The following is a 27,331-nucleotide window of genomic DNA, read 5'->3' on the forward strand; positions in this document are numbered from 1 at the left end:
GGTGGCAATGTCTTAAAATCACTGGTAAGGACTTGGTAATTGTTGCTGTAGGACAAGATCATGCCGCCATCATATTTTGACGCTTTGATGCTCGATTACCAAGCTACTAAACAAAATGGTGCATTATATGTCACCACCCCGAAGTATTTGTGATCTGACATGTCAGAAACTGCAAAATTCAGAAGCCAATGGTTTTATACAGTTTTTTTTCTCGTTCTACATACAGCAACACTGATTCAATTGGCTATAGTTCCTCCACTGCTGTTGAGGCTCAACAGCACGCGACTCTTGGCCGTCAAAACTCCGAGTGGGGCAAAATTGTCGTCATATCTCAGAAGTCGGGACTGAATACTACCCGCGGGCGGGAAAAAAGCTACTTTGTTCTGTAGTGTTGTAACGAAATCGATTGACGCCGAACTAATGCTAATGGAAGATCAAAATGCTACGCTAATTAAACCTCCCGAACCTTGTAGCTAAACATCTCATTCGAAGCTACCGAATTCCTATCCCTCATCTTCGCCGCTGTATCAACACCCGTCACTGGCACACGATACTCATACTTGGCACCTTCCTTTTGACCTGCAACAGGATACGGGAAGGGGAGATACTGTGGTATCAAGCCCAATTGAGCGAGAACAGTGCCCTGATCCCATGCGATATGCTCGTGGTAGAGACGATCGCCGCGGATGTTTACGACTGCAGTAAAGGGGACTTCCATCTTCTTGTCGGTTGGTGGAACGCCGGGAAGTCTGATACGTTAGTAGAAGTAGTAGAAAGCGAGGGTGAGGTAACATACAGCCAGTCAATTGTCTTGTTATGGGTGAACTTGTAGAGGAATTCATCGACTACACGGTCAATACCGATTGTGCGGCTGATGAGTTCAAGTTCTGTGTCGTCTGAGTTTTGAAAGATGAAGTTGTCACGGTAAAAGGTTGTGAGTGATTTGCGGCCAATGCCACCGGTAAGCTGGATCATTGTTAGTATTCCAACTGGTCTCAATGCTCAACAGCTGCAGGGAACTTACAGTAGGCACGTGGTTAACATACGGCTGGTCAACCATAGTGCTCATCGTATGCTCAACCGAGCGGTCCGCAAACTCATAATAAGTATGCTCATCCCAGATAGCCTCAAGATCAAAGTAGGGGCCATTGGTAAGCGGCTTCAGGAAAGTCAAGTTTCTTGTGTGCGATAAAGACTCAGTCCAGTAGTCAAAGTCGTCTTGGAATGGAGTTGCCATGAGATGAGACTTTGCGCTAGAGTATGAGTATGTTGTGAGGCCATCACTTCTTTCGATGATGGCTGTGCGGCCTGCAATGTGGCGCAGGATGGGGATGCTGGACTTCTGAAGAGTTGCGAGATCTGCATCGTTGGCGTAGATCACTGCACCTACTAGACCAGAGTTGTTGACTGACCCAGCTACCTGGTTCCAAAGATTGGGGTCATATGCTGTCGGAGAATTAGTATTACGCCACCAGCCAACGCGTGAGATCACTCACCAATCAGTCCAATCTTGCCATCCTTCTCCAATTGCTCACAACCCCTCAAAGCATTCAAGGCATCACCTAACACCTCACCAGCATCTCTCTTAAACGCCTTCGCTTGTATCTCAACAACTGCATATCCTTCCTCAGCCCACTTCAAGAGAGCAGAAGGAACACCCTCAATGATCTCCAAATGCTTCTCTGAGTCAGGACTCAGAATAACAAGACCAGGCCCATGACCACGTCTTGAAAGTGGAGGCAGAAGAGTAATCCCCTCACCAACAGTCTCAGGCTTGGCCTGGGGAAGAGGAGCAGGAGGCTTTGAAATGTCGGCGTACATTATGAAAATTGATTGGTTGGTTTTTGAGTCTGGGGGTGAAAGGTGGTCTAGGCGCTGCTCGAAGAAACAATATATAGATAGTAAATTAGAATGTGAAGTACGTAGAGCGGAACTCTGCCGAAGCTTGGTAAACCCCAGATTATGATACGAGGGGTTATCGCGGACCCCGCTTTTGACAAAGTCTTATCGCAGATCTGAGATAAACGCTTCAATTACGGAACTTCCGGTCGGAAAGTCCGTGGGCGCACGATGCGCTGTTAGTCGGTAAAGTTAGACATGATAAGCGAGTCAACTCCAGCGAGTCATATCTGTTCCTGCGTCACTAATCTGGATTAGATATATAATTTACAGGGTTCGGAACACTTATTGAAGCTGTCATGTCGTTCCGTAGCCATGATTTACCCCAGATAAGGCAATTGATGCGTGGAGACGGAATGGGGGTGACGGAACGTCGAATCTGGGGTAGAACCCAAGCTAGCGTTATCGGCATTCCTTGTTTACGACAGTTCTACAGCAGTTGAGATATCGTTCCGACACGTTGTTGGACTGTTTCAGGGGTTCAGCTGAGGTGTCAGTTGGAGATTAGACGAGGTTTTGGAGTGAAACTGACGTTTGGGGATACCCGACGCCTGTGGTTGGATAGATATAGAAAGCCCATCATTCGCCCCCTTGGCTGTCTGTATCATCATACTTGCTTCTTTCAACTAATAGAGGATACACGATCTTGCCTTTTACCTCTCAACATTCATTCTTCCATCTTAATCAAGACAATATGACTAAATCATATGATGTCGTGGTTGTAGGCGCCGGTAAGCATCTCACTACCCCTCACCGAGACATCGCCAACTAACAAGTCAGGATGGTTCGGTCTGGCCGCCGCAAAAGCCATCAGACAAATCAGCCCCCACGCCAATCTCGCCGTCCTCGAGTCCGCCGAGTCATGCGGTGGCACCTGGTCCAAGAACCGTCTCTATCCCGGCCTCAAGTCCAACAACATGAAGGGCACATACGAATTCCCCGACTTTCCCATGGCCGAGAAGACATACGGCGTCAAGCCCAACAGCCACATCCCCGGAACAGTCCTCCACCGATATCTCACCGACTTCGCTAAGCACTACGATTTTCACGATCGAATCCAGTTCAACACTTCTGTGAACTTGGTGGAGCGAAATGGCGATGCTGGCTGGAGAGTTAGTGTTACTTCCCCCGAGGGAACTGAAAGTATCACTACCGAGAGATTGGTGCTGGCTACTGGTCTTACATCGACACCGAATATGCCCCAGTACAAGAACGCCGAGAAGTTCGGTGCTCCTCTCTTCCACGCCAAGGACTTCTGCAAAGAGGCTCCTAACCTGAACGTCAAGAAGGCCATTGTCGTTGGTGGTGCTAAGTCTGCCTTTGATGTTGCTTACGCACTGGTTCAAGATGGCGCAACAGTCGACTTGGTTGTTCGTCCTACAGGAAACGGTCCAGTTTGGATCGCTCCTCCTTTCGTCACACCTCTCAAGAAGCGACTTGATCAGTTGTTGAACATTCGATGGATGACCTGGTTCAGTCCCTGCCCTTGGGGTCAAGAAGACGGCTTCCCTGCTGTGCGAAACTTCCTCCATGGAACTTCTGTCGGTCGATTCCTCGTTAGCAACTTCTGGAAGGCTCTTAGCAACGATGTAACTGGTGCTATTGGCTACGATTCTCATCCTGAGCTAGCGAAGCTTAAGCCTTGGCACTCTGCCTTCTGGATCGGTAGTGGACTTAGCATTCTGAACTACGATAGCCCTCTGTTTGATCTTGTTAAGCAGGGCAAGATCAGAGTTCACATCGATGACATTGAGTCATTGGAGCCTAACCGAGCTGTCATGGCTTCTGGCAACGTTATCGACACCGATGCTATTATCTGCTCAACTGGCTGGAAGAAGGAGTCTACTATCAAGTTCGCAGAGGATGAGCTTGGCCTTCCCTACTCCACCGAGAAGAAGCGCTCTTTGGCTCAAGCCGCCGACGAGAAGGTCCTCTCGCTCTACCCCGGCCTCAAGAACCAACCAGAACTCAACGTCAAGCCCAAGGAAGCCAACCCTCTTCGCTACTACCGCTTCATGATTCCCTCCGGCATGGTCAAGACCCGTGACTTGGCTTTCGCCGGCATGATCTCCAGTGTCAGCACAGCCACATGCGCAACCATCCAAGGCCACTGGATCGCTGCTTTCCTTGCCGGCAAGATCGATCGCATTCCTACATCCGACAAGGAGATTACTGATGAGATTATGCTTCACACCCAATGGGGCAAGTGGCGATACCCTTGTGGTTACGGCGCTGATCTTCCTGATCTCGTATTCGAGGGTCTGCCTTATTGCAACATGCTTATGAAGGATATGGGACTTGAGACACATCGCAAGGGAAGCCGCTTCCAGGAACTTACTTCGCCTTATCTCCCTGCTGATTTCAAGGGATTGGTTGAGGAGTGGAAGGAGAAACACGAGGCCACTGAAGAGATTAACGGTGTCGAGGTTGGGCAACTTGCTGGTTCGCTGAAGAAGGCGTAAGGTGTATTGATTTGTCGTTAAATATATCCATGGTCAAGATTTTTCGCGCTACTGTCCATTATCAGTTGTCGTATGATAGAAGAAGAATGAAAATACTCTAAAAATCTCTTGTGTCTCTTTGTCCTACAATAGAAGTGCGTGTCGCGATATTGATTGAAGGCCTTTGACTGGCTTTAATGGACCCTAGCAGGCCACCCATTTCTAGAGGGGTCACTCACTGAAGCTTCAGCACTGATGCCGACGTCAACAGCCTCTGCCACCAAATTATTTCGCTGACTATTGGCGCGGGCATGATTTGCTATCGAGCTCTCATATACGACGTTACTATAGTAGATTCAAAGAATGCTTGGCGATTTTCTTACATCTGCGACAGATCTAATTGAGTTATTTGAACCTTGTAAACTGATGTCATTTGTCAGCGTGAAGCGCGCCCTTCGACTGAACTATGACGCTGCTTACCACCAATTGATGCGACCTTAGATCCTACTTAAAAGAGCTTATCTCGACTTCTAACTCGCATGTACATCATCTAAGCGCAGTGCGACAGCGCAAAATGGATCACAGCTTCGATATCACGACGGACACAGGCGCTGCCTCAATCCACGGCGGCATCATTCCCCTGGAACCCCTCAATCCCAAGGCCAAGCTAAGAACAGCCAATCAAACCAGCACCAACAACGGCAGCGACGCGCAGTTGAACCCTCCAGCCCCCGAAGAAGAAGATGCCCCAAGAGCGCAGGGCTCGAGTGGCCTGGGGATATCCAAGACCAGAGGTGTAATTGTCATCGTCACTCTTGCGGGCATCAGCTTTCTCAATACTATGGGCTCAGGCATTCTCATCGCTGCGCTTCCCAAGATCGCTGACGACGTTGGCCTCTCTGAGAACCTCATCCTCTGGCCCGCAGCGGTGTACGCGCTCGCAGCAGGATGCCTATTACTCATCTTTGGTGCCATCGCAGATGTTGTCGGAGCCAAATTGATGTGGGTTACTGGGAGTTTTCTCTTTGTCGCTTTCACACTGGCTGTCGGCCTTGCTCAGACGGGCATTCAGGTCATTCTCTTTAGAACATTGCTCGGAGCATCTATTTCCATGTGCTTACCCACCGCTGTCAGTTTGATAGCAAACACATTCCCCAAGGGACCTTGGAGAAATGTCGCATTCGCGATCAATGGCATGGGCAGTCCTCTTGGCTACGCTCTCGGCCTTGTTCTTGGAGGCATCTTCACCGATACAATCGGCTGGAGATGGGCATACTACATGAGCGCAATCATCAACTTTTGTCTATCCACCGGCGCAATCTGGTCTCTGCCATCTGTGTACACACCCTCCGAGCGAAAGTGGACGACTCGCTTAATGCATGAGATTGACTGGGTTGGAGCTACTACCATGAGTGTTGCACTTGGCATGCTGCTATATGTCCTTGCAATGATCTCATCATCCTATAAAAGGCTGGATGACCCGCAAAATATTGCGTTGTTGACCGTTGCCATTATTCTCTTGGCTGCATTTCCATTCTGGATGGACTATCAGGTCAAGCGTGAGAAGCCAGCCTTGATACCCAACAGCCTCTGGAAGAACCGGTCTTTCACATCTGTTTGCATCGCTGTCTTCTTGTGTTGGGCTTCGCTGAATGGTATCGAGTATTTCACAACGCTATAGTGAGTCCCTCAAGATACGAATTTGATCACTTGCTAAGCCTTGCCCTGTAGCTTCCAAAAGGTCGAGGGTCTGTCAGCTCTAGAAAGCTCCCTCAGGTTTCTGCCTCATGTCATCATGGGTGTAGCGGTCAACATCATCACTGGCCTACTCATTGCCAAAGTCAAGGTTCGCACATTGGCTGTTGTCTCAGCACTTGTGACGATGGTGGCTGCACCTCTGATGGCGACTGTTGATGTTGGTGAGAATTACTGGCTTGCTCCGTTTTGGGCCATGTTCCTTTCGCCTGTCAACCCAGATGGTAAGCTCAATCGCCTTGATAGGGTCAAGCTAACATAAAATAGTGCTGTTTACTGTGTCGAACCTCGTGATTTCCGACGCTTATCCCCCAGAGATGCAATCCCTCGCTGGTGGCGTCTTCAACGAGGTAGCTCAATTCGGTAATTCAGTCGGTTTAGCCATCACTGCTGCGATCGCTGCTTCAGTTACAGAGCACTCAAATATCACGGAGCGCCAAGAGGCTTTAATGAAAGGCTATAGGGCTGCGTTTTGGACCATCTTTGCCAGTTGTAGCACTGTCACCATTGTAGTATGGCTTGGCTTGAAGAAGGGCGGTATCGTGGGAAGGAAGCAGGATTAATTATGAGTGTTCAAGATTTTAACAAATTCAAATGGTATATTCGCAGCAAATAATCAATCAGCTTGGGTCATTGGCTCATCAAAATGCCAAGCTTCAACCGCAAACTCACGATAAACCGAGAAGTCGAGAAAGGTTATTCTCATGGTTCTCACAGGATCAAAAGTCGCTGAGATCAACGCATATTTAAATTTCGCCGGATCCATCGAGAGTTTAGCGCAGAGTGATAAGATGTTATGTTGGTAGAATTGATCATTTGTAGTACGACCATTCATTTAAGAATGCGCAGGTAGCATTGAGATAACTCATAGGTGATACTCATCATTTCCTGAAACGAGGCTCACACGGATGTTTTTAAAAATATCATTCTCTTTTCTCGCCACGATAAAACCTTGTCAAAAATAACTCTTGTATTTTGAGTGCAGTAGTCTTTGCAGAGTCAGAGCCCGATATTATTGCTGTTCTTGTAGACGCCAACTAATTAGGTCAATGGCATACTGTATTGCAGTCTAAGCTATACCAAGTTTTCTGTCGACAAAGACTTCATTATCCTGGAGACTTAGCTACCAAACTTCAGGCAATTAACACTGAACAAATATTGTACCTTGTATGTTCTTGAATCTCTGGTGTTTGGCCTGAAGTTACCTGCGTTGGCGTGCTTATGTCGCTGTCCCGGGTAGATGGAGAAACATGTGACGACAATGGCATGATCAGAGCGCCTCGTCGAACTAAGCATGTGCACACGAGTAATGGCTCAAAACAGCGTGCACGGAGTTAATCCGTTGTCGCTAATGAATAAACTCTTGTGCTGTAGTGCTTGCATAAGTCTGATCGGTCTAACGGTGAACGTCAGCCACCCGGAGGAAATGCACCGGGCATACAAGTGTCATGGTGGATGGCGATCGCCAGAATCTGGTTTAACGATAGGGCTGTGTGAGCGGCTACTTCAGGGGCAGCTCGATCTGGCCAATCACAAGCTCCAATTTAAATAGTCTATGCCATCATAAGTTTGCTTGTGAGATCTAACGACAGTGCTTTGGGACTAGTAGATCCATGCAAACATCTCACTTACTGTCGTGGGTGAGACTGTCTAACTTGATTCTCTCATCAATGACAAGTTCATAATTCGTGTTGACCATTGGAAACGATAATTGTTTTGCCAAGTGACCTATGCCTCGGGTTTGGCTGCTATCGTTGTTAGTTACACCGCATCATCATCTAGTCTGAATGCGGGGTGAGCATTGGGCGATCACCAATATTTGACCGTGAATTTCTTGTGCGACATTGCGTTGGGAATTGAACAAAGCAAAGTCAATGACATCTACGAACATACTTACGGTGAAGAACAGAGAACAAATAGCTCGATCAATTCGATCCATGACGTCGATGAGCTCGCATGTCTCAGCGTTTGCTGGATGAAGAGGAGATGATTGATGTTTATAAAAGAAGGACAAATCTCCCTCTGTGCTTCCAATCCATCACTATCAAATACTCAATCTCATCATCGACCACAAGCACCTTGACAAACCTTTACCACCATCACCAACAACAACTACTTCATCATGTCTGACTACAAGCCCACTGGTACATCTTCCCTTCCACTCTCCTCCACATCGCAATATCTAACAAGCTACAGAGCACGACGGCCTCCGCAAGGACGGTCAGCCTGACGGTCGTGTCGGCACCGGCGAGTTCGCTCACGGCAAGGTCGACCCCCACAAGGCCGGCGAGCAGGGCGGAAAGACTTCCGGCTCCGGCGAGGGTCTTGGAAGCTCCGACAGCAGCGGTGGTGACTACAAGCCCACTGAGCATGGTGGCCTGAAGAAGGATGGCAGCCCTGACCAGCGTGTCAAGGGTAACTAAGGCGTTACGGATTATGCAGCGATATCTAGTACCTGAATGATGAGGATTTAACACCGACTTCTCGTATCGAGTGTGCTTTAGTTAACGTAAACGTGATTGTGTGTGACATGAAAGAATTTCAATTATTTGAAACGTGCACAATAAAGAGCCGAGATATGCCGGGACGATGTTCTGGTTACTGGGTTACAACGCCAGCAAGCATTGCGTCATATTGATGAGGTACACCGCCTCCAATACCTACTTTAATGAACGTAAGCACTATCATTGTGACAACTATCATGATTGGATCGGTCGTACCAATTTTGGAGTGTTAATTGACATGGCATCCGGGCTTTGTCCAAATGTTCCGATTGGCTTCATTCACGATGTTGGCTGAGCCGCAAAAACCCAACCCAAAACACTCTATCTGAGCCGCAGACTAGGGGAAAACATTGGGATCTACATCTCGTATCGCAAATATTCCCTTTTTTCCCCAGGCGACATCTCCAACAAACTGAACTATGTTAAGAAATAAGCTTCGATAGATTGACTCGCGTCTCACTCTCAGGGCTGAAGCCAGTATCCACCGCGGAGCCGAACCCTCAGCATCGACCAGGATCAGCACATGGCATTTTGACAACACCACGCGATGAGGCTTGAGCCAAGAACTGTCTATTACCTTCTGTCCGGGGTCAATTCGTCCTGTCTCTAATCATCTCAACACCACGTTTTTCGAATTGGTGCTAGATAAGCCCCTTTTACCTAGTGCAAGTTAATCAAGACTAATTTCTTGGGATTCTGTTCCAGGCTCTTGGGTGCTGATGGACGCCAAGATGCGGAGCCGCAAAAGCAAATACTCGTCCAGGGTCTTGTATGGCAGAATGCCAATGGCAATAATTAGGAATGACTTTTAGATACTGATTAGTGATTCAACTAAATGATCAGATCCGCCATTCCCAGAAGATGGGAAAGACGGAACGAGAGCGAGATGTCGATACATCAGTTGATTAGGACGTAGAACTATAGACAATGATAGAATCTTCAGGTGAGCCGATTCAGCTCCATTGACCCGGGGACATGCATGTCTGTAACCAACATCACATACATCGCGGGGTACCTTGCAGTCATAACACTCCCAAGAGAGATTGGGCTCAGGAGATCCGGACAACTGGGCTGTAACCTCCCACACACAGGATCTTCAGCGGTCCGTATCCCGGTGCATAAGCGCAACATCCAGGCCCCCAGGACCAGGCTCAGACGCAAGAGTGCGCTCTAAAGGATGCAACGCCTCCTCGTGGCCCTTGAGTCAAGCTAGCGTCTGCACCTTTTTCTTCAAATATATGCACCAAGGATTCTCGTCTAAAAGTCCCTGCATTCCCGTTCTTCTTTACATCGACATTCCTTGTTCGCCAATCCGCTAAGATGGGCAGTCTTTTGTTGTCAGATCACTATGAGTTTCATAAACCTAGTACCAATGATATGAACATTGCAAGTATCGCTTGGGGGTTCTCCCTAGGCGTGTCGATATTTGCGGGCACGAAAGCTGCGAAGCAGACAATCAAATCGTGGAAGAGAGGGACGAGGACGAATATTTATCTTATGCTGGTTTGGATGGAGTGGACTAGCAGTGTGATCATGAGTGCCATTACATGGTTATATCTGCGCCAATACATTCCGCCTGGCTTCCCAGTCTTCTTCGTCATTGGTATGTACCCATAGTCGGATCCGATCTCACCTTGTCTAACATGCCTCGAGTCCTTCTTTGGGCCATTCAGATCCAGTCGCTACTACAGATTATCATCAACCGAATCTCGATCCTCATGGTCAACCGACACAATGCATGGAAGCTCAAACTCATTGTATTCCTTGTTCTTCTGGCCATCAATATCAGTGTTTTCTGTGTCTGGATCCCAGCCAGATTACAGATAAGTCCCAAATGGATTGCTGTCAACGCTGTCTGGGATAGAGTTGAGAAATGCATCTTCTTGATTGTGGATGCTGGTTTGAACTTTTACTTCATCTACCTCGTTCGATCTCGCCTTATCGCCAACGGTCTCACCAAGTACACTCGATTATATCGTGTCAATCTGTTCATGATTGCTGTATCGATGACAATGGATGTAAGTGAACTTTTTGCGTGTTGCACTTGGCTATACTGACAGACTAAGGTCCTGCTCATCGCAATGATGTCTCTTCCCAACGATATCGTCTACCTTCAGTTCCATCCTCTGACATACCTTGTCAAGCTCCACATCGAGATGAACATGGCCGAACTAATTACCAAGGTGGTCAAAGCCAGCAACCCCAATGGATACGACTACTCCGATTCACGATCTCGCTCTGGTCAAAAGAGCGGAAAGACAACTACTGGAAAGAAGATGGGCTCTGTCTTTCCAGGCAACAACCAGACCTTCATTGAAGCAGGCGGTGACAATATTGAGTTGCCTCAGAGGAAGGAAGACGGTATTCAGGTTTCCAGAACTTTCAAGACTACGCAGATCGAGGTCGTCAAGGAGAATCGGGATCGCACCGATTACGATGATCTTGAGAGCGAGTCGAGTTCCACGCGACACTTGAAGCGAGAACCACTGCCATTTCCCGCCGAATAGCTCAAAACTTCATGATGAGCCTTCTCTGAACTATCATTTTAGATTTGAATTGTCTTCACGGAGACCCCTCCCGGTTAGACCACAGCGACGCACTATATACCCGACGCTCAATTTCTCTTTTGGCTTCTAGAATAATTAGACGTACACGATATTCATGTATTCAATAACATAGATAACTCACAGTAAGAAAGATTGCTCCGTAATACATCCCTGTCTCTGGACTAAAGGATGTGATGGCCCCTGTTGTAAATCATGCGCTAAGATGCGGCTCCGCTCGACCGGTAAATTGTGGCTGTTTGATGCTGATGCATGGGTATCAGTACGAAAAGCCTCATTGTCCTCTTATCGGGATGCTTATTGGTGAGATGAGATGAAAAGTGAATGTGGCGTTCGGGGAAGCGAGAAATTACATGCGTTATCACATCGTGGAGAAAGTTTGTGATTGCTTGGAAAAAGCAAAGCTACCCCAGAAGGAAATCTGGAGCAATATGTTAAAAGATAGGGTAGCCCTGATCAGTCTAGCTTACCTAACAAGGATTAGCGCTCCTCTTATATATATATAGTATAGCTTCCCCTATTATATAAAAGAAATTAAGGCTCTTTTAACCCTTATATATACCCCTTTACTATATATACTATAGTTATAAGCCTAAATAGGTATAAGACCTAGTAACTTTACTATATTACTTAATATATATTTATTTATCTTATTTTATAAAATTAATATCTTTAAAAGGATTACTAAGTTTATAAAGTATAATTATTAATAAGTAAGGCGCTTTATATACCTTTACTTATATAATTCTTTATAGTCTAGATAACTAGATTTTATAGATTTAAGAGATTAAATTATAAGCTAAAGTATATAAAGTATAGCTATAAATTAACCCTAAATATACTAATAAGGCTTCTAATAAGCTATAAGAACCTCTAATTAAAGACTTTAATACCTTTATTAAAAGGAAGCTTATAGAGTATAAGATTAAGGTAGCTGCTATTAAGATTAAAGAAAAACTGCTTTCTAAATTTTTTATAAATAATCTAAAGATTTCCTATAAAGTATCCCTTTTAAGATTATAATATATTTAAAGATAATATAAGTAATATATTAATAAATACTTATAAATCCTAGCTTATATTATAAAAAGTATTAACTCTAGTATTTTATTTTCTATACTTACTTAAATTAAAGAAGATTACCTAAAGGGCTATATAATTTACTAGCTACTTTAAGGCTTAAAAAAGGATTTAGTATTAAATATAATAACTATAATTAAGGAAATTACTTAAAAATATCTTAAAGTCTTTAATAATACTTTTAAAGCTTAATAAAGCCTTAAATAGTAATTACTATAATAGTAAAAAGCTTATATATAAGCTAGACTTTACTATATCTTTAAGATCTTAAGAAACCTAGGAGTTAATTACTTTTTAAAAGTAATTAAAAAAAAGATAGCCTTTTTATAAATAGAAACTAAGTAAAATGCACTTTTTAAAAAAGAAAAAACTAATAAGAAAACCTCTTTTATAAAGCTAGCTAGTAAGCTATATATAGTTATTAAAAGAAACCTATTTAATAAAAGCTATTTAGTTTATATAACCTTTAGTAATTATATAAATAAGTTAAAAAAGTATAATAACTACCCTTATAAGTAAAATAATTATTAATAAAAAGCTAAGGAATATACCTTTCTTATTTATATAGTTACTAGTATAGCTTTTTATTATATTAAAAAACCTTTTAATAGTAAGCTTAAGTAAATCTATAAGGAACTTAATAAGCCTTTTTAAAAATAGCTTAAGCTAAAAGTTATAAGAAATAGTAATAAAAGAAGCTTATAAGATTAAGGAAACTAGGGTTTATTTACTTATTTTAATAACTTAATAAACTTTATCTTATTACCTAATATTTTAGCTAAGGCTAAGTATAATATATAGCTTTATATTACTTATAAGAAACCCCTTTACTTACTTATATAAAGCACTTTATTAAATACTTATAGTATTACTTACTTAATAAATATAATAGCCTTACTTAAAAAAGGTTTTTTTATTTTAATAAATAGTAATTATATAAAAATAAAGGATATAAGCTTCTTAATCTTAAGAAAGGGGATTAAGGTAATTTAAAAAATCCTAAATAGCTTAGTAGGGATAAGAACTTAGTTACTTATTTTTAATAATATTATTATTATTAAAAGATTTTATATAAATATTATATTAAAAGCCTTTTTATAATTATTAAGAATATAGTATTTAAAGTTTAATTACTCCTTAAGATAAGAAAACTTTTTAAAAAGTATAATCTTTCTATAACTATAATATAAGTATAATATTTTAATACTTTAATTTAAGCTTATTTTAGCCTATTTATCTATTAACTATTTAATATTTAAAAGTATAATTTTAATTAGTAATAAGGTAGTTTTTTAATATAATAGAATAAGTATAATATATTTCTTTACTTTTAAAGTAAGGAAACTATTAAGAAATAAAAAGAAAGCTTATAATAGTAATAATACCTTATAGTATATAAAATTAAAGTACCTAAGAAAAGAAGTACTTAAAAAGCTTATAAATAAAAAAAGAAATATATAAATTACTAAAATAGTATATATTAATTATAAGACTTATACTTAAATATATATAATATAAATTATTAGTTATTACCTACTAGAAAATTGCTTCCTAAGACCTTTTTAAAGGATTTATTAAGACCTTTAAGAATATAAAATAGGATATAATAGCTTAAATTACTTATTAATAATAAAAGATAAATTTAGTAACTAGCTATATACTATTTTATTAAAAAGTAAAAAAGGATTAGTAGTTTTTAATATATTATTTTAATTTAAATACTAGGTAAAATACTAGTTTAGACTAGTTATTTATAAAATATATAGTAATAATAAGCCTGCTATAATCTATATATTAAGTAATACTAACTTCTTATAATAAGTATAATTTAAAGGTATAGATATAGAGCTTATACTGCCTTATATAAAAAAACCTAATAGTAAGGTAAAATAAGTAAAGAAAGAAGTATTAGAAAAGTTAAATATAATATTTAATAAAGTATAGCTACCTTATTCCTTATAGCTAGAAAGTATATAAACTACTACTTTCCTACTTAATATAAGCCTAAAAGTAACTAAAGGATAGTAAATTCTTATAAAGGTATTATAAAATTAGTTTAAGTATAAAGTGCTATTATAAATAAAAAAGTATATAGTAGATCTTAGACCTAATTAGAGTAATATATAAGCCTATAGCTATTAAGCTTATTTATTAAATTAGGATAAAGAAGCTAGGATATATAGAAAAGCATTTAAAATAAGCCCTAGAGGTTATATTAAGTATTTAGTAAGCTATATAGTATATAATATATACTAAATATAAATACCTTAGCTTAAAAAGGTAATAGTTACTTAAAATATTAGGTTTAATAAGTATATCTTTTACTAACTAAAGAAAGAGTATATAAAAAAGCTCTTAAAAAAGGTATTTAAAGTATAAATCTTTAACCTAGAAGAAAATAATAATAAGGTTAACTTACTAAATAGACCTATTTAAGTTATATATTCTAAGGGTCTAAACTTAAAGATAGAGGTAATTAAAGAAAGTATAATTACTTTTATAAGAAGTATTAATAAATACTAAAACTAGTATATATTAATTTAGATTACTAATAGACTTTAGACCCTAGAAGTAATACTAAAGCTAAGTAGGCCTAAAGCTAAAGGAAATAATAGAAGTATTATAAATATTAATATAATAGCTAAAAGCTTTATAATAATTAAAGTAAGTAAGTTACTAAGTATATAACTATAGATTAAGCTAAAAGCCTTTAAAGGTATATAAAAAGTACTATAAAGCCTAAAGTTACTGCTATAATTACTAAAAATACTAATAGGTAATATAATTATTATAGCTAGCTATAAAAAAAAGGATATACCTATATTACTTCTTTAATAGTCTAAAAATAATAAAATAAATAATTAAAGTAATAATTAGGAATAATAAATATAAAACCTAATAATAAAGCTTAATAGAGTACTATAACTAGTAATATATAATAATTAAAGTAGCTAAAATATAATATTACTACTACTACTCCTATAAAGAGCTTTTATACTTTAAATTAAAATAATAATATACTTAAAATTAAAAATAATAGCTTAAGTATAGTAACTTATAATATAAAATAATTAAAATATAATAACTATAGGTCTAACTACCTATTTACACTTATAATAAGCATTCTATAGTTTCTTTATAACTAATTACTATAAAAATACCTAGAAGCCTAATAATAGTACTAAAATAGCCTTCTTCTTCTTTATAAGCATAATATATACCTATTAGTATATATACTAAGTATTTAAATTAGCTATTTATATTATATTAAAGCTAAAAACCTTAAAAAGGAATCTCTATAAAGATAACCTTTTACTTCTACTAGTAATATATAAAGAGTAATAAAATTATATATTAAGTAATTAATTTTAACTAGTAAAGTAAGTAAAAGTTAATAAGCTATACTTAAAGTATATATAAAGGCAGATTTAATAATTAATAGCTTAGTTAAAAATACTGCCTTTAAAGTAGGTTTATACTTATAAATTTAATAAAAATAGTTACTTTAAAAAGTATAAAGTATATATTTATATAAAGGGTAACTTATAACCTATAATTATAATAGAAAATATATATATAGCTACTCTTATAGTATACTTTTTTTACTTAGTTATAGCCCTAGCTACTTAATTTAACCTAGAAATTATATAACTAGATATAATAAATACCTTTATTAATACTAAATATAGTAAATATAATATACTAGTTATATATAAGCTTTTTCTAGGATTTAAAGTTACTAGAATATATATAAAGCTTAATTATATACTATATAGCTTTAGGGACTTACCTTAATTATAGTTTAAGACTTTTATAGTAATACTTAAAAAACTAGGTCTTAAAGCTAGTAAAAAGGAGCCTTACCTTTACTACTTTATAAAGTAAGATATTTTTTTAGTCTTTTTTATAAATAATATTCTTATCTTATATTATAGAAATACCTTATTATAAGCTTTACTTATAATAAATAGCCTTAAAAAAAGATTTAAGCTTAGTAAAAAGGGTAATATAAAGTAGTTTCTTAATATAAAGATAGTTTATAACTACTAAGTGCAGAAGATCTATCTTAGCTATAATTCCTATATTAAGAAGATCTATATATAATTTAAAGTATATAATAAGGTCTTTTAACCTTTAATACTAATCCTAATTACCCCTTTTTATTAAAACCTAAGCTAAACTACTAAAAAAGAGGTACTCTTATATTAAGAAAAGATTAAATTAATTCTCTATATAGTAATTATAATATACCTTAATATAGCCTTTATAGTTTCCCTTCTATTAAGATACCTTATAAACCTTTTAAAAGAATACTATAAAGCTACTAATTAAATACTATACTATTTATATTTAATAAAGTAATTTACGCTTTAATATAAAGGCAGTAATAAGCTTTAAGTACTATAAATAGCTAGTAATATATCTTTTATAGATAATAAAAGTATAAAAAGGTCTTTATAAGGCTATCTAATTACTCTTTTTAAAAGACTAATTATTTAAAAGGCTTTTTATTAAGCTATAGTTATTACCTTTATAATAAAAGTAGAGTTACTCTCTTTAGTTTAAATAGCTAAGGAATTAATAGCTTTTAAATACCTTTTTAAGGAAATATACTTTAATCTAAAAGCCCCTTAGAATATATATTATAATAATTAATAGACTATATATTTAATTATATTAAAAAATATATAAATAAATACTTATTTATATTATATTAATATTTATAACCTTTAGTTAAAATAAGAATACTAAAAGGGATTATTTAAGATTACTTATCTCCCTATAAGAGATATATCTATAAATAGACTTATAAAAGCCTTATTAAAATAATACTTTAAGTATTTTAAAGCCTTTCTAAATATAATAAGAATTAAAGTTATAAAGGATTAAGTATAATAATAAATAGGTAAATATAATTTCTTTTACTTATATAGTAAAACTTAAACTATATATTATATTATTACTTTATAATATTATTATACTTTATTACTTAAGAATTACTAATACTTACTAGGTCTTAAAAGCTTAAATAAAGTAATAAGTAAAACCTAAAAATAATAGCTATAACTTATATTACCTAAGCTTAAAGTAAAACACTAAGTATATAAATAAGCTTATAAGTAGCTTCTTTTTAATTAGCTAAAGACTTACCTTAAGGCTAGGTACTAGCATTAGCTTTAGCTAAACCTTACTTTAACTCCTAAGCTAATACTTTACTAATTATATAAAAGGGCTTTTTAGCCTAGTTATAAGTAAAAAAGAATCTTATAATATCCTTACTATATAAAAAATCTAAAGTAAGGTATAATATAATATAGATATTAGAGATTACTTATAATAAAAGTTAGTTAAATATAAAGGTAGTAAAAATATATAATATAAGATTTATAGTTTCTTTATTATTTTAAAGATTTTTTTTTAAAATATATATAAAAGGTTTAATTATATTAAGACTGTTTTAAAGTTAGCTAGCTACTAGAATTAATTATTATAAGGTATATATATAGGATTATAAATATAATTATTACTTTTATAAAAGGTATAATATTTTATATAATAATCTAGATTAACCTTATAATATTTAAGTTTACTTTTATTAATAATATAAAAGTAAATATAATTAAAATAAGGGAGCTTATAATAGTTATTAGTAAAGACTATAATAAGAGGTAGATTAAATTTAATAATCTTTAAATAGTTATTATAATTATAAAAAGGAAGATTATTTTCTTTTTAATTTAAATAATTAGCCTTATAAAGATTATCTTATATAAATTAGAATATATTAAAAGGTAAAAGGGAAAGATAAGCTTACCTAAACCTATTATTTAATATAATAATAAATAAGCTTCTTCCTTTTAAGTATAGCTAAAGTAAAAGATAGAGATAGTAAGGAGGGAGGGGATAGGGCAGAGTATTTACCTTTAGGCTAAGTAGGCTTACTCCCTTTATTAGCTAATATTATAGCTATAGTAAATAACTTACCTTTATAAAAGGCTTAAGAGCTATTACAGGTTCTTACTTAATATTAATTAAATTAGATATAAAGTATAAGAAAGGGTATTATATAATAAAAGGGAATATAAAAAAAAGAATTATAAGCTAAAAAAGGTATTAAGGAATAAAAGTTAAGATACTTAAAAACTATATTAAGAAATAACTTATTATTTTAATAAAAAGATAAAAAAAAAAAGTCTTATTTTATAAAATAAAAAAGAGGTATTTATACTTTTTTAAAAATAATTTAAAAGCTAAAAGGGTTTTTATAATTATTTTCTATTACTAAGTACTATAATAATACTTTTAATATTTACTTTATATTTTACTATATATAATATAATTACTTAAAGCCCTTTTTAAATATTATAGCTTTAATTAAAGGGTATATTAAAAGATAGGGTAGCCCTAATTAGTCTAGCTTACTTAATAAAAATTAGCGCTTCTCTTATATATATATAGTATAGCTTCCTTTATTATATAAGAGAAATTAAGGCTCTTTTAACCCTTATATATGCCCCTCTGCTATGCGTGCTACACAATACGCAGTTTATTCCTCGGCTGCATCTCCCCAGAAGAATGTAAGAAAGGCATGTTTTAGATTGCTAAAAGCTTTGTTAATCAATCCCCTTGGGCGAGCTAAATCTGCTCGTCCAGCCTCTGTTTTACCCTGTCTGAGCCTTGCTACTTCCAAGGCTACCAAACAGCGGCTGTTCGGGATTCACCAAAGCTGAGGCAACTGTGACATCGCATATCTTCAATTGGTATCCTATTTTGATACAGTGACGGAAAATTCCTGGTTATTGTAGCCGGTTCGGTGTGCATGAGAGGCGGTTGCGATCGGCGTAAATATGACCGGAGCCGCTCGGTTCCGATACCATTGGAAGAGAACCAGCACACTGGTAACGCCGTTATACGACGGAGCGGGTTCTTCTCGTAAGGCGCTTCTTTCGGTGGATTAAAAGATGCAATCTCGGATATCGTAAGGGTCGTGCATGAACCGTCGTAGAGGATCGCACTAAGAGATCTTTACTAACAGGACGAACTATAACGCGGACATTAAGACGAAAGATCTTTCGGAGCCGCAATGGCTCCGACTCTGACTTTTTTCACCGAGATCAGGTTATATATGGCGACACTTTACTATTTCCTCCTGCTTAGATCACCTCGAATACCCAGACTTGTGAACACGTATCGATTCGAGTCAAACTTCTTCCTATGTATGTGGCATCAGCCATCTTACAGACAGCAACCATAGAGGATAATCTGTCCCACAGATACTTCCATTCACTCTTTAGTGATTCCTTGATCTTGTTGTATATATTAGCCTGGAATTAGTCTATTTAACGATGTTCTACGTGTCTGGATGGCATGATCATTCAATCCCTCAGCTTTGACAAGTCAATGTTGAAGCTGCTAATCATTCCCTTCTTGACATCATCCAAGTTCTGCTTCTCTGTTTCACGCTGGAGAATCTCAGCACGAGACCTTCTCATCGCTTTGGCAACATCCGGCCACTCCAAGGACCGATTGCCCGTGACGTCCGCCATGCTTTCCTCTACTTTCACACCAACAAGTTTCCCTTGACGTTTTCGAACGATACCATCCACGATGACTGTATCGACGTTCCCGATACTGCTGTGCAGAACGACGGCTGCGATGGGGTCTTGCTCAGCAGCGCAGATTAGCTCGGGAGTATTGGCGTCAAAGATCACCAGGTCAGCCAGTTTGCCTTCAGCGATGCTACCAAGCTGGCTCTCCCTCCCAATCGCTCTGGCGCCCTGGATTGTCCCCAGATTGAATACATCCTGAACTGTCTTGGAGATCTTGCGAGGGGCCAGGTCTTGGTCGATCAGCTTCTGGTTATGCCTGGCCCTCGAGCCCTGCAGGCCCAGTCTCATCTCGTATACGATGCTAGAGGCCTGGTTACTGTGACAGTCGATACCCAGACTAGACTGAGCTTGAGCCTGGGGAAGATCGTCGTTCAGGCACACAGGATCTCCAAGAGCCATTTGCATTTCAGTGGAGGGAGTGCTGCTAATATGTGCTCCGGCGTCGGCGAGGTCCTTAACGCTCTCGGCGGCATATCCGTTAAGATGGCTGAAGAGCATGCGATTGTCCAACAAGCCGAGGCTCTTGATCTGCTGAACGAGATCATAAGATCCCATCTGCGGGTTGCTAACAGCATGAGTTGTCGCCAACTCGAAACCGGCTTCTCGTGCACGCTTGAACAGGTCCTGGATGACTGGTTCTGGTAGGAACCAGAGGTCAAAGGCCAGACCCATGGTAACGCGGCCGTCGCCGAAGGGACCCTTCTTGCCTAGCTCCTGTATTTCGTCGACGACCCATGGTGCAAGCATATCTGGGTTCATTGCAAAGGGTGACCATGATGCGACGCGAGCAGTTGGGCAGTAGCCATAGACGCAGCGCAGGCCAGAGGAAGCAGTGGCTGAGATGGCAGTTGAGGCTGAAAGTGGTGGCGGTTAGCTTATATTTGAAGATTGATAGTATTTGACTTACCAGCGCCAGCAAAGACGTTGACGTGTGAATGATCAACTACAGTGGTGGTGCCTGCATTGATTGCTTCGAGAGAACCTCCAAGCTGTCCCCAGTAGATATCGCTTTTCGTATAATTTGAAGACTGGAGATTACCGGAGGCCATGTAATCGAGAAGCAGTTCATTGGCATGTCGTCCCTTGAGCTGGGTCTGCCAAAGATGATGGTGCGTGTCGATGAAGCCAGGGGAGATGATCTTGTCAGTGCAATCGATCAACTCAGCGTCAGTGATCTCGTTAACGTTCTCGGCTATCTTAGAGATTCGGTTGTTCTCAATAAGTATGTCCCTTTCTAGAGCTTGGACGTTGTCATTGGCATCGTGAATAAGGACAGTACCGCCTTTGAGTAACAGCCGGCGCGAAGTGTTACCGTTGAGAGAAGAGTCAAATGCCATTATGAGTAATAGTACACGAGTTGTTTCTTAGATCTGATTGATTTGAAAGGTTGCTGTTCGGGTCGATAACCGGGACAGAGGAAGGCTCTTATAGTCGATGACGATGCGACGATGTCATACCCGTTTCGTACCTCGCAAAAAGGCTTCGAGGCTGCCTGCATGAACAATCTCGGCGTTCCGTGGCCTAACTCCACGGAACACAGCAAGTGAGGCCACGGCCGGCATTATCACGGACACAACGTTGTCTACCCGTCTCGATCTACACAAGTGCAACACTCGCTCCAGAAATGTCCATTGCTATCCGAATACCCGTTGCTAATTCTGGTGATCTTCATCAAGATCGGTTTAGTCCGCTTTGACCTTTCCAGCCACTAGCGGGAGTTGGTGATTTATAATAAGGTTTCGCGGCTGGTGATTAAGCGCGAGCGGAGATAGCGAGGGATACGGGAGAGAGAGTTACTCGATTAGGATACTCGCTTTGGGGCTTGTCGGATTTATGAATTAGTCTCGGATTGACAATATTAAGAATCAAATCACGAGGATCAAAGCGAATGATGGCAGGGAAGATTATGAAGGAACTAATGTCGAATGGGCATTTCTCGGACTTGCACGGGATCGGCGCGGGCGTTGCGAGAGACTCCGGGAATAGCTTCAACTTGTTCTGGCGTAATGACGTCGTTTGACATGTAAGCTGACTGATGCTGAGAAGGTAACTAACATGGAAAAGATATATTGTCTAGCAAATCCGGAACTAGGAGCCTTATACTCAAAAAGAACGACTGAGCCAACCCTTTGCAAGTCCTTGGTTGTTTATTTCTGAGGCGATATTCTACTTTCCATGATGTTTATATGGAGAGCTGAACCAGGTATGTGTTTTCATCTGGACGCAGTGTCTACTGCATATACCAAATATGCACTAATTACTACATCTGGAAACCCGAATGTGATCTATAAATATAAGCCCATTGAACGAAGCTTTTCTATATATTCTACGACGGCCGTTAACATGTACTTCACCTATGGCTTTTACTATCATTTTGAAGCAATGGTAGGTAACGATCCATAGCTAATGATTAGCCGATAGTAGGTTTGGTCCCCGTTTTGCTGTCTCTCAGCGGCCGGCTTTAACCTCTATATATTCAACTCCGTTTGGTAGACACGTAACGAGAAATCGGAGATGTACACAGGGCGGAGGATTGCTCGGAGTCGGATTTGGTTATTTAGTCATGTTACTCCCCAATGGAGTATTTTTCGGTCTTACCAGAACAGGAAATACTCCCAGCTCCTCCACGTTGGAGACTCCGCTTCGAAGAGTTCCACTCATTCTCGAACAATCATTTCTCAGGTCCAAGAACTTTTTCTCTTCCTTCACGTTGCCAGATCGCCCAATAGCTATTCTTAACGAGTATTTTAAGCATTGAGTTGCTTGCGTTACATTCTTGTCATCCACCATGTCCATTTTGGACAAGTATGGTCCTGAAGTGCAGAGAGTCCCTGCAGATGCCCCCATCCAGGACATCATTGCGCTCCTCAAGCGTGATGGGGGTGTTTTTGTGAAAGGTCTGGTATCTGAGGCAGATGTCGATAAAGCATATGATGAGTGTCGAGAGCGTCTAGACTCAGACATTGAATGGTCCGGCAGCTTCTTCCCCAGCAAGTTCACTTTATGATACTTACTACAATGACGAAACTAACATTTGAGCCTAAGAGGAGACGCAACGGGCGCCAAGCCTCCTTGCTCTCAGCCCTACATACGCCAGATCTCAGATCATGAACCTAGTCTACCAGCAAGTCGTCGATCATTTCCTCACTACCCGAAGTTGGTTCTGGTGGGGTACCGAACGGAAGGAGTCGGTCTCGAAGCCTTACTTGCATTCGTGTACCGCCATGAGAATCGGACCTGGAGGCAGGGCGCAGCCACTTCACCGTGACGACTATATCAGTCACAATATCCATCCTGATATTGATAAGTGGGATGATAAGCGTGATACCAATCGTGAGTCTGCTGTTGGGCTGTTTGTAGCTGGGTCAAAGGTCACGAAGGAGAATGGCGGTACGCAATTCATCCAAGGGAGTCATTTATGGTCAGTGCTGCTCACCACACGTTTTAAATCTTAATCGTAACTGACGAATTGTAGGGGCTCAGAGCGAGGTCCCCCGCGTGTAGAAGACTGCATTTATGCCGAGATGGACAAGGGCGATGCGTTCATCATGCTTGCTTCAGCGTATCATGGTGGAGGTACCAACTCCACCAGAGACCAGCACCGCTTAGTCTTTGCTACCTTTTCTATTCGTGGCTTCTTGAGACAAGAGGAGAACCAGTTCCTCGCTGTGCCTAGAGAAATAGCGATGAAGCTTGACCAGGACATACAGGCATTCATGGGCTATTCGATGAGCGATCCGGCGTGCGGTTATGTAGAACAGATAGATCCGATATACTTGCTCAGGCCAGAGCTGGAGAAAGGTCCTTCGGACTTTTAGAAAGTTAAATATCAGACAAATAATGGTTTGTATGTATGCCTTCGTGTGTGTTTCATGTGCTCTGACCTGATCATCCTTGCAGACAAGCAGCAGCCACTTCTTTATACAACTTTGGAGTCAGTCATCAGATCATCTAGCTTTTCAGCCAAAAGCAAGACCTTAGGCGATTGTGAGGGTGATGAGTATATTGCCTGTATGTGTTTATTGGTGTCCTTTACCTTTGTGGCCTGGGGGCTGAAGCCTCTTCTAAAACCCGAACCTTAACGCAGTATGTATGCCTTCAGTAATTAGTAGCTTGGTTAGATGGTGATGTCCCACTTCTCCGAGTGCGGGTTCTGTCGTGTCTTATAAATCGGCTCGGATGACAACGAGGCGTGCATGACCTAAAAGATTGAGAACAACCCCACTAAGAAATCAACAACTCCGATGCCGACTCTCATCCTCTTGATTATCTTTTCTTTCGCTCCACCATCGTCTTTCATTTCCAAATTTGGTAATACAAACAGCAATAATGACTGGTAGTGATAATTCATCTTCAAATCGCCCAACTGCCCGTCGCAAAGGTGAGCACTGATTTTCTCCCCCACCGTGCCTCGGATGATTCTGACGAGAATATCGTTTTAGACCCAGCTTGCGGAACATGTCGCAAGAAGTGTCGAAAATGCGATCGGAAACGTCCCATTTGCGATAGATGTCGCACCAAAGGTCTTCATTGTGAAGGATATCCCCCACGATTTCAATTCCAGGAGACATTGACAATAACTACCAATCCATCCAGCTCACAGCATGCGACATCCGATAGCATTGATGCCTCGCCTTCACAGCCCGTGGTCTTTAGCCAGTCACCCCCAGAACTGTCAATACCACCCGATCCCATCGCTACAAGACTTTCGGCTTCACTTTCGCCTGAACACCCTGTCCTTGAGACCTCTGCTTTGACCCTGACGTCACCCCAAACATCAGCGACTCTATCAATGTCACCAGACGTTGCGTCCTTCACTACCTTACCCTCCGTACACGATGACCTAGAGAACGACATTGCGACAAATCGTCATATCATTGACTACTGTAAGACACCTGAAACAACTAAAATTACGCCAGTAACAAATTTCACAGTTGATCAAACGCTAAGCGAGCATCTCATCATCCATGTGCCGGGACTGGATAACCCATTTAGAGAATATGTTCTGTCGCTTGCCTACCAGCATCAAGGAATTCTACATGCGCTACTCGGACTATCGGCATGTCATATGAATAACACTGGACACGCGAACAGTCAGAGACTCGTCACTGTATCTCTTGGGTATAGACTATCGGCCATACGATCTCTTGCTTCTCTGCTGCACAAAGAAGATATCTCATGGCTAACGCCCACCGAGGAGGAACACGTTCTGGCTATGGTGTTGCTTCTCGTTCTACATGATGTATGGTATATCTTCGTCGAATTCTACGTCAAGAAGCCGCTGACACAGCTATAGGTCTGTGAATCAGGCGTCTCAACCCATGGAGCCCACTTGACAGGTGTATCGTTCCTCTGCAAACGAATCGCTTGCCTCGACACATCGCCAATGCGTTCAAAAACGTCCATGTTCCTAATATCCGCGCTGTCTTGGTAAGTCTTAACATTGCGAAAGTCACTGGCGGCACTGATAGAAACAGGTTGGATATGATCCGAGGCTTCAGCGGCGCTGAAAAGCTCTCCTACTCGACCGAAGTCCGAGAATGCGTGAGAGATCACGGAAGTTTAAGCCTTCACACGTTGGTCGGCTGTCCGCCAGTCATGTTCTTCAAGATTGGTCAGGTACTCGAGGCTGGTAAAGTTTACCTGGCCGGAGACTTGCCAGTTGAACAGTTTGAGCAATTACTCGATGGAGCTGAGAAGTTCCTCCGTGGCTGGGATCCCGATCAAGCCGTATATCCCACCAGCCACCAGGAATGGAAACATCTTGCCGAGGCATATAGACACGCATGCTTACTTCGTGTGATGCGGTTTCCCGACGCTTTCGCAATCTCATGCGACGACCCTCGGATAAAAGCCTCTGTCTCTGCGGTTTTGGATGTCTGTGCTACGATACCAAGAGACAGCGTGTTCTACAAGCGTTTGCTATTTCCTCTGTTCCTAGCAGGAGCCGATACTTGCTCACCGCATCAAATACACTATGCAAGCTGGTGTATTAACGAAATCAAGCACTCTACAGGCTTCCAGCACCCCGCCATGACGGAGCTGTTGACGAAAGTCTGGGACGAGAGAAGGACGAATCCTCGAGGCTGGTCTAACGTTCCCTGGATGGAATTTGTAAGCTCATTGCTTGGTATCTTTGGTCCGTACTGACATAGCTTCTTTCCAGACTTGTTCTGAGCTTCTTCGTTCCCAACATGCATACCTCTTCTTTTGACGGGCCGACGTCCCACTAGTGCTCCACCGTGTTAGTCGGAGTCGGCATCGGGGATATAATCGGACTTGGCAGTTGGGAGTATTTCTCCTTACGGAATAGCTTTATCTTTGGGAAAGAGGATGGATTGGCAGGTGATGGATATGAATAAAAGACGGCATGAGCCTCTGAAGCTTTTTCAGGATGAATTACACGATATACTAAACCTCTGGTTTTATAACCTGCTATCTTTTTATTTGTCGGCGATACTATAAATAAAATGGCGGCGCAAGAGAAGAACCAGGCCGAGTTGGAGAAGGCATCCAAGCTGGCGAACGTTCCCCACTGCGAACAATATGAGAGGATGATCTCAGGCATGCTGTCAGTTGAGCTCATTCAATGCATTTGAGGGGCTCAAACTCACCGACACCAATTACAGATACGACTCACTTATTCCCAAGCTCACAAATGCTCGTCTCGCAGCACGAAAGGCCATGAACGAATACAACACCTGGTTCCCCGAAGGCGACGACTTCAACATTGAGAACATTACAAAACGACGAGCCGAAATGCTCAAATCATTTCTCGGGCACGTGGAAGATGACGAGGTCTTTATTGAGCCACCATTCAGAGTCGACTACGGCCCCAACATGTCGGTTGGAAAGAGATTCTACGCCAACTTCAACCTCACCGTCTTGGACTCGGCCATTGTTACGATTGGCGATAGGGTTATGATTGGTCCAAATGTTATGATATCGACGGCGACACATGAAACGGAGGTCTCAAGCCGCAGGGCCTGCATCGAGTATGCGTATCCTATCAATATTGGCGATGACTGTTGGATTGGGGGCGGTGTTACCATTTTGCCTGGTGTGACTATTGGGGAGGGATGTACAATAGGCGCCGGGTCAATCGTGACGCGCGATATTCCTGCTTGGAGCGTTGCTGTGGGATCTCCGGCAAGGGTTGTCAAAAAGGTGCAACCGCTTGAAGAGTTCAACGAATCGAACGGCGCTTGATAAATAGGAGTACACTAGGGTCCATAAATATGGATATCAAACAGGCAAAGATATTCTAGTCTGTTGATTGCACTTTCAAGCCCAGCTGTTCTCCATTTGCCGAAACGCCGAATCAAAGGTGCTTATTAAGCGCGCGGTTGTATGAACACGAATTGCTGTGTATGGCCATAATTACGAAGGAAATGGCTCAATGGGATTTTATCACAACGATGGAAATGAGTAAAAGTCGAACGGCTTTAAGAGAGAATGCAGGAGGTAATGCTTTCTCA

At 40.4% G+C, this 27,331-nt stretch overlaps 9 protein-coding genes across 9 annotated transcripts; 7 read left to right on the plus strand and 2 right to left on the minus strand.

Moving 5' to 3' along the window:
- Positions 1 to 451: 451 nt before the first annotated feature.
- J7337_010836 (uncharacterized protein) lies at positions 452 to 1,821 on the minus strand (the record flags this gene model as incomplete). Its single annotated transcript, XM_044828406.1, has 4 exons — positions 452 to 749; positions 797 to 966; positions 1,025 to 1,446; positions 1,497 to 1,821. The coding sequence occupies 4 exons, from the start codon at positions 1,819 to 1,821 to the stop codon at positions 452 to 454; spliced, it is 1,215 nt and encodes a 404-aa protein (XP_044676960.1).
- A 772-nt stretch (positions 1,822 to 2,593) lies between these two features.
- Positions 2,594 to 4,361, plus strand: J7337_010837 (uncharacterized protein; the record flags this gene model as incomplete). Its single annotated transcript, XM_044828407.1, has 2 exons — positions 2,594 to 2,630; positions 2,680 to 4,361. 2 exons carry the CDS (start codon positions 2,594 to 2,596, stop codon positions 4,359 to 4,361), a joined length of 1,719 nt encoding a protein of 572 aa, XP_044676961.1.
- A 553-nt stretch (positions 4,362 to 4,914) lies between these two features.
- J7337_010838 (uncharacterized protein) lies at positions 4,915 to 6,658 on the plus strand (the record flags this gene model as incomplete). The annotated part of the gene is made up of 3 exons (XM_044828408.1): positions 4,915 to 6,020; positions 6,072 to 6,319; positions 6,363 to 6,658. 3 exons carry the CDS (start codon positions 4,915 to 4,917, stop codon positions 6,656 to 6,658), a joined length of 1,650 nt encoding a protein of 549 aa, XP_044676962.1.
- A 1,559-nt stretch (positions 6,659 to 8,217) lies between these two features.
- Positions 8,218 to 8,518, plus strand: J7337_010839 (uncharacterized protein; the record flags this gene model as incomplete). The annotated part of the gene is made up of 2 exons (XM_044828409.1): positions 8,218 to 8,239; positions 8,292 to 8,518. The coding sequence occupies 2 exons, from the start codon at positions 8,218 to 8,220 to the stop codon at positions 8,516 to 8,518; spliced, it is 249 nt and encodes an 82-aa protein (XP_044676963.1).
- Positions 8,519 to 10,242: 1,724 nt separating this feature from the next.
- J7337_010840 (uncharacterized protein) lies at positions 10,243 to 11,106 on the plus strand (the record flags this gene model as incomplete). Its single annotated transcript, XM_044828410.1, has 2 exons — positions 10,243 to 10,617; positions 10,660 to 11,106. 2 exons carry the CDS (start codon positions 10,243 to 10,245, stop codon positions 11,104 to 11,106), a joined length of 822 nt encoding a protein of 273 aa, XP_044676964.1.
- An 8,513-nt stretch (positions 11,107 to 19,619) lies between these two features.
- Positions 19,620 to 21,190, minus strand: J7337_010841 (uncharacterized protein; the record flags this gene model as incomplete). Its single annotated transcript, XM_044828411.1, has 2 exons — positions 19,620 to 20,707; positions 20,761 to 21,190. The coding sequence occupies 2 exons, from the start codon at positions 21,188 to 21,190 to the stop codon at positions 19,620 to 19,622; spliced, it is 1,518 nt and encodes a 505-aa protein (XP_044676965.1).
- Positions 21,191 to 22,960: 1,770 nt separating this feature from the next.
- J7337_010842 (uncharacterized protein) lies at positions 22,961 to 23,671 on the plus strand (the record flags this gene model as incomplete). The annotated part of the gene is made up of 2 exons (XM_044828412.1): positions 22,961 to 23,274; positions 23,329 to 23,671. The coding sequence occupies 2 exons, from the start codon at positions 22,961 to 22,963 to the stop codon at positions 23,669 to 23,671; spliced, it is 657 nt and encodes a 218-aa protein (XP_044676966.1).
- Positions 23,672 to 25,337: 1,666 nt separating this feature from the next.
- On the plus strand, positions 25,338 to 26,003 carry J7337_010843 (uncharacterized protein; the record flags this gene model as incomplete). The annotated part of the gene is made up of 1 exon (XM_044828413.1): positions 25,338 to 26,003. One exon carries the CDS (start codon positions 25,338 to 25,340, stop codon positions 26,001 to 26,003), a length of 666 nt encoding a protein of 221 aa, XP_044676967.1.
- Positions 26,004 to 26,323: 320 nt separating this feature from the next.
- J7337_010844 (uncharacterized protein) lies at positions 26,324 to 27,062 on the plus strand (the record flags this gene model as incomplete). The annotated part of the gene is made up of 2 exons (XM_044828414.1): positions 26,324 to 26,424; positions 26,483 to 27,062. 2 exons carry the CDS (start codon positions 26,324 to 26,326, stop codon positions 27,060 to 27,062), a joined length of 681 nt encoding a protein of 226 aa, XP_044676968.1.
- Positions 27,063 to 27,331: the final 269 nt, after the last annotated feature.

This window comes from Fusarium musae, chromosome 8 (genome assembly GCF_019915245.1).
Source record: "Fusarium musae strain F31 chromosome 8, whole genome shotgun sequence".
Lineage (NCBI taxonomy): Eukaryota > Fungi > Ascomycota > Sordariomycetes > Hypocreales > Nectriaceae > Fusarium > Fusarium musae.